Source organism: Cavia porcellus, unplaced genomic scaffold (genome assembly GCF_034190915.1).
Source record: "Cavia porcellus strain 051 isolate PalLab524CR breed Dunkin Hartley unplaced genomic scaffold, mCavPor4.1 scaffold_13, whole genome shotgun sequence".
In the NCBI taxonomy this organism is placed as follows: Eukaryota; Metazoa; Chordata; class Mammalia; order Rodentia; family Caviidae; genus Cavia; species Cavia porcellus.
The window spans coordinates 48,591,323-48,598,206 of NW_026947496.1; the positions used below are offsets into that span (position 1 = coordinate 48,591,323).

The 6,884-nt window shown below is 34.4% G+C and overlaps 1 protein-coding gene across 1 annotated transcript; it reads left to right on the plus strand.

Moving 5' to 3' along the window:
* Positions 1-5,603: 5,603 nt before the first annotated feature.
* On the plus strand, positions 5,604-6,605 carry LOC134478418 (vomeronasal type-1 receptor 48-like). Its single transcript, XM_063259704.1, has one exon. The coding sequence runs from the start codon at positions 5,604-5,606 to the stop codon at positions 6,603-6,605; it is 1,002 nt and encodes a 333-aa protein (XP_063115774.1).
* Positions 6,606-6,884: the final 279 nt, after the last annotated feature.

The window sequence follows — 6,884 nt, forward strand, 5'->3', positions numbered from 1 at the left end:
TCTTTCTTTCTTTTCTTTGAAGAAATAGCTTCTTAAAAAACAGAAGAAAGCACTGTCTTCAGAGATTTCTTCATCAGAGCGTAGTCTACAGTAATAACAGACCCTTACTGACAGATGTTAGTTTGAGCTGTCAAGTATGTACCGTTTGGAACTTGGACTTCTTCCATGAAAATATGTCAAGAAACTTAAGAGAAATGTTTTTGAGCACGGCATTCTCAGTCTGTTATCCCATAGAGATAAAGTATAATTAAGGTACAGAAAATATTCCATTGGGCACTTGATGTTTCTGTCCTCTGAGAAAGAGCCTGTCATTTTTATGCAGACACTAGAAATACAGGCCTGCAGAAAGGATTTAAATATCCTTTCTGTAAAATTGTGCAGGTTCTTCTCAGGTATAGTGAGTCCTCCCACAACGTGTCCATCTGGTAAGTGTCTCTATATCCACAGATATAGAATCAATTAGCAGATGAGGTTTAGGCAGCCTGTGAGAGAAAAATATTGGCTCTATTGAGAAGGTATTTTGTTGCTTTAGAGGAAACTTCCAGCTCTAATGGTCCTATTCAGTCAAGAAAATTATTTTGTGTATAGTGTACTGATAAATTTCGTTCTCTACATATACAGTTGTTTAATTTCTGAGTCATAAAATGAGCCAATTTTTTGTAAGGAAATATCAATTTATTTTAACTTTGCATTTGTTCATCTCAATTCAGTGAAATTCACTGACTAGCTGTATCAATATTCAGGATACATACAGAATGTTTCCTAGAGATTTTATACACTTCTTATTCCTAACAATAAGGGAAATGATAATTTTGAACTTTATACTGTTATTCAATTTACTAATGTTTTTTCTGTCACCTTCAGAAAATATAATTGCTATTGATGTAAGTTACTTTTATGTTTTTCAGAATTCAAAAAGCAGTTACAGAATATTTAGAATGAAATAAAATTCTACTTAAACATTTAATCTCAGTGAGAGCAACCTCACATTGTAACAAAACACCTACTGGCAAATTTTCTTCCAGCTTATTTTCTGTTCTTACTTAATTTCACAATTGTAAACTAATGGTTTTTACTTTCATCCTGTGTTCTGCCAAGTGGGTCATATCTGATGTGAGAAATGAGATGATAAAGCTGCTATTTGCTATTTGCTATTAAAAGTTTTAATAATAAGATTATGTTCCTTTCCCAATTTTAGGCTCTCACAGAACTAAGAGTACAATTATCAGTATCTGGGCAGATAAAGTATTTGTGTTCATTAATACTTTCTCTTCGTGTTACTACTTCTAAAATATACCTTCCCATGCATTTACTAACAGATATTCTTGAAACTCATTTTGTTTAGAAGTATCTGGGCAGCTGAAATGCATCTTTCCCTGGCTTCAGTGATTAAAATTCAGTCTACTCACAAAGTATATCCTTTTTTGTACTTTACGCTCAGACTGTATCTTTTAATGCACTTAACATGAACAGACAATTACTATCCTGACTACATTCCTTGGGACTAAGTTACAAAGAATATGGTGAGGGAAAAAAATCAAGATGTTTGTCAGGAATTAGTCTTGACTTATTTCATTGATGGGTTAATCAGAATATCAGATTCTCCTGCAGGTTCATTTACGTTTCCTAGTAATGACAACTCAGTATCTAAGCAGAAGCACCTCTGGGCTTCCTCTCTTTATTTTAAAAGATCACTATGCTTTCCTGATAATTTATTTTGAATATTGGTGATGTAAATATTATAGCTGCAGGTGTGAAACAAGAGCTGAACTTACATCCTTTTAATTTACTAAACAGAAAAAAGAAAAAATTTTACCATGTTTCTCAGATATAGAGGTTCACTTCACTTACCCGAATACTCTCCAGGTTTTTCTTGTTCATAGTCCTGGAGAGCATACATTTTGGAGCAACCGTGCAAGGAGCTCCCAGCATGAGTATGGTGCTATTTTCAGCTTCATTCACAAATTGGCCACTTCTCCCTAGTGCTTTGTATAGTTTTCCATTCAAAATTGTACTACAGGACACAGTGTACTTCACACTTTCCCATCAGTTTCAAATCCACTTGCCTGACACAAATCCTTCTCATTCCCCAGAGGGTCCGGCACTCTACATCAAAAGCTGGAAATAAATTGTGTTATTTTTTACATCAGTTCAGTGCTAAGTGATGGAAATAGTTACCTTGTGGATCACAAGACAAAACAAATTAAACCTTTTATCCTTCACCCTGAAAAGAGTCCACCCACTGGCCACAAGCACCCCATAAAAGTGGGCTCTACATAGGCATTTTTTTCCTTCCTCTCCACTCTCCACATTCATCCAAACCACAAGATCCTGAGCACTGGCCTGAACATTAGTTCATAGTTAGGAAGCCAATTTGGTAATAATCTGTGTCACAAGATTGTGCCTCATTAGGTGAAATACAGGATGATACAGAGTTCAAGGTAATTGTTTCCTTACTCCACATAATAAAAATTCTTGACTGTTATCTTTTCCTTGAAAAGACGCCAGCCTCCACTATCACCTCTAATAAGTGAGTATTTAGATTTCTCCTTGAGAATTTATGCTCCATGTGTTTGTTTGCCTTCTCATTTCCCACTTAGCTTTTCCTCTTTCCTTCAACATGGCCCCTCTGCATGGGACTTACTTCAGACATCATGTTATATTTCACTCCTTATGTACAAAAAGTCAAGCGCCCCTCAAGGAGGCCTTTTCCAGTTTGCTAGGTTAGTCCATCCAAGTCCCATCTCAGCATACTCCCTCCTAAAAGCCATATTTCTGCCAAGTAAAGAACATGTGTTTTGTCTCCTGCTCTCTCAGGCCAATGATGGTGATCTTTTCAGAGCTTTCAATGATAATAACAGCCCACTTTGACACATTTGCTATAGGTTTGCTATCAGTGTCCTAGATGATAGTGTTGAGCATGATGAGACACGGATAGTAAAAGTCATGCTACAGGATCTCCTTGAACTTACTTTTTTTTTCTTTTTCTTGAACTTATTTTTATGAGGCATTTACATTCACCAGAACACTACCTGTTTAAAAGATGCATTAGCCCAGAAAGACCTATATAACTTTCTTTGTGGAACTTACTATGTAATATGTAAATAATTTAAACTATATGCATTCGTTTGTATGTTTTATATAGCTGAATATGAGACAATAGTTAGTAGGATGATTAGAGGAATATTTTCTGTGATGTCTCTAGGCACAGCTTTGAGGAAGGTAGGTTAGTGCGTATGATTATATGAAATCTTCTCATTCTCCTTGAAGTATATTCTGCCTAAAGGAAGCTATTTTTTTCTGTTTCTCCTAAGGAACCTTATTTTCAGGAAGATAAGGTTTCCCTGTAGTTTAAAATTAATGATCTACTGAAGCCGTTATTTACTTAGTATTGTTACGCATTAATAGCATCTTATACTCTTGACTTTACTAAAGCACCTAGGTTTGCAGAATTTCACTATTTGAAGTCATGCTGAAAATTTTATAGTACAGTACCTAGATATAGATATGACCAAAACATGTGACTTGGACAGTTTATACTGCTGTGTGTTTATAAGACTCACATATTGCAATTGAATTAAACAAAATGAACTCAAAACTTGTATTTTACAGAAATAACATGAAAAAATAATTTTTGACTAATTCTTCAGTGTTCATTCTTAAATGATAATATACCTATTTATAGTTATTATTTAAAAATTTATTAGTGTATGTTTTATGCTATATGAAATAAATACACAAAAACCGACATTACTGTTACAAGTTCACAAAAGTCATAGAATAATATTTAGGGCTGCAGGTTAGTGATCATGTGTGTTACAAAAAGTTGCAGACAAGTAGAACGTTGATTAATAATTTACTGTTTTCTTCTGATATTATTATGAGACAAACCAAAACGTTTTGACTGTATTAAAATAAAAAATTCTTTTACTGATCATTACTTTGCTAAAATTGAACTTATATCCTTTTCTTTTTCTCTCTTCAATGACTTGTATAAATTGAAGCTAAGAAGGAAAACAAGCCCATATATTATTCAAAAATTCATGAGGAAGAGAAATACTTATTTACAAAGATTGCATTAGTGTCCAGAATACAGTCACTTAATCACATGAAATTTAACTTTTCTCATAACGGTATAGAAGTTTTTCCAGAAGAGCTATTTTTTCAAATGTTTTAAGCACTATTTTCCTCATCTTTGAATGTTTAAATGCTATCACATTTTTATTGATTTTTAACATTGCTGCTTCCCCTTAGCATCTTACATTACAGAATCACATGGTTTAATAGCTTTAATATAATTAAGCCTTACATCTTTGACTTTCAGATTATAATACATTTTATTATATGACTGGAAAGATTTTTATAATACTAAGTAAAATTCATGTGTGAAAATTGAATTAAAGTAATAAAGCATATTTCAGAAGAATTATCCAGCCAGTGCATCACTTTTAAAATTTTCTTGGATCAGAAGATACTGTGTAATCTACTAGCAGGTGATTTCTTACTGTTATGTTTTTTTGTTTTGTTTTGTTTTGTTTTGGTTATAGTTCTGTATTTCGTGTACCCTTATGCTGCTTTGGTTTGTTTTGTGTTTTTCTCTTTTTCCTCTTAAATTAAAAAAAAATTTTTTTTCTTGGATCGGTTTTAGGCTTGAGAATAGTAAATCTGGAGAAGTGTCACTGCTTATGTGAAGGAGAAATGAAAGCTCAGAGTCCTACATAATCTATCTTTCAGGATTACTTTGGGTACTCATCTTTTAATTAAAATTTTAAAATAGAATAAACATAATGCATTTTTGTTCATGATTATATTTATTGCTTTTATTTGAAATTCCTGAATAGAAAAATATTGAACTATACTCTTGCTAATATTTGAACTCATCTGACATAGGCTATTCTATCATGATAATAAAAATGTGTCAAATGTATAATTACTGTGGAGAATTCAAACAAAAGTCCTAAAATTCCATCAGAGTTATCTGGAGAAGTATTACTCAAATTTTGTACTATTCTGGGAATTTTTGTATTTCTTTGTTCCAGGTAAGAACCTAGCTCATCAATTACTGAAGGAATTGCAAAATATCTACCCAGTAACATATATGAATAACTGCAGGCTGATAGCGAACCTTTTGGGAAACATCATCATATGCCAGAATGCTTCCACATTTGGTACATATACTTAAGTTCCAGTCATGCATAAAACATCCAAGATATAGGTAGTCTTATTGTATATACCAGATGATTAAATTTCAGACTCAGAGTGAAAAAAAAAGAACATAGTTATAAAATCAACAAGTCTGACTGCAGAGTTAATACTTACCAACCTTTGTTCTGTCCATATGTTAAGAATACTTGGATTGGCAAAAAACAAGAATAAATATAACACTGAAATAAAGCAACTCTGGGTACGACCAACCTGTGGGAGGGTCAATACAAAAGCCTTGCAGTGACTTGCATGATCTAGGCATGACGCGAAATGTTGAGACAGAGAGAGTTGAATGGCTTTCAGACGCTGTGAGGGAGAAGTGAGATTTTAAGTGGAATAGGGATGCACCAAGAAAAATGTACTCATTTTTGTGATGACATCAGTGTCAGCTGATATTGATGAAGGAGTTTCTACCTGTAATAAAGTATTTTTGCTTTTCTCTTCAGACATTCATTGTATGCATCTTTCCATGTAAAATGAATGTGAACAAGGAATTGTCCAATAATATTAACATCAGAATCACATTTTATTTTCAGTTTATGATTGGGGTCTCAGGCAATGCCATCCTTCTTCTCTTCCACATCGTTGTGTTTGTTGTAGGGCACAGGCCCAGACTCACTGACCTGCCTATTGGCCTCTTGGCCCTAAACCACCTAATGACAATGCTAACCACAGGATTCATAACTGAAGACATTTTTACCTCTCAAGGGGGGTTTTGGAATGATATTACATGTCAATCAGTTATCTACTTGAACAGGTCGATGAGGGGGCTCTCCATGTGTATCACCTGCCATCTGAGTGTCCTTCAGGCTATCACGCTCAGCCCCAGAAGCTCTTGTTTGGCAAAGTTAAAACACCAATCCTCATGTCACAGCCTGTGTTCCCTTCTTTTCTTTTGGCTGTTATATATATCCATTAGCAGTCACCTTTTTATCTCCATCGCTGCTAGTACCAATTTAACTTCAGAAAATATTTTGTATGTCAGTAAGTCCTGTTCTCTTTTACCCATGAACTATTTACTCCGGCACATAGTTTTCATATTATTGACCATCAGAGATATGTTCTTTATAGGAATTGTGTCCCTCTCAGGTGGATACATAGTGATTCTCTTGTGCAGGCATAAGAAAAAGTCCCAGCATCTTCACAGGAACAAAGTTTCTCCAAAAGCATCCCCAGAACAAAGGGCCACTCGGACCATTCTGCTGCTTATGTGTCTCTTTGTAGTTATCACCAGTTTGGACATTATATCTTCCTCAAGAATTGTGTTGAATAATAATCCAGTAATATATTGTATTCAAATTTTTGTGGCCCATGGCTATGCCACAGTCAGTCCTTTAGTATTCATTACTACTGAAAAACGTATCATTAATATTTTGAGACTCATGTGTGGAAGAAAATAAATACGTGGTTATCAGTGATGGGTAAATATCCTCAAAATAAACAAATGTACTTGCTTCAGTGTACTGTTATGGTTTGTGTTCGGATGTCCCCCCAAACCTCATGCAATCATAGACCTTTTTTGAAGGTGGCTGAATGTAGAGTGTGCGATTGATTTGTAGTGCAGTACTGGGACTAAGGCTGCTGGGATTAAGGGTTGATGATTTCTGAATCATTCCACTGATTGTATTGGCACCATCCTGATCCTGGTAGACTGGAGAAAATGTTAGAGAAAGAAAGTT

Coding starts and splice junctions, on each gene's coding strand:
- LOC134478418 (XM_063259704.1), top strand. CDS start 5,604: ATGAAGGAGTTTCTACCTGTAATAAAGTATTTTTGCTTTTCTCTTCAG.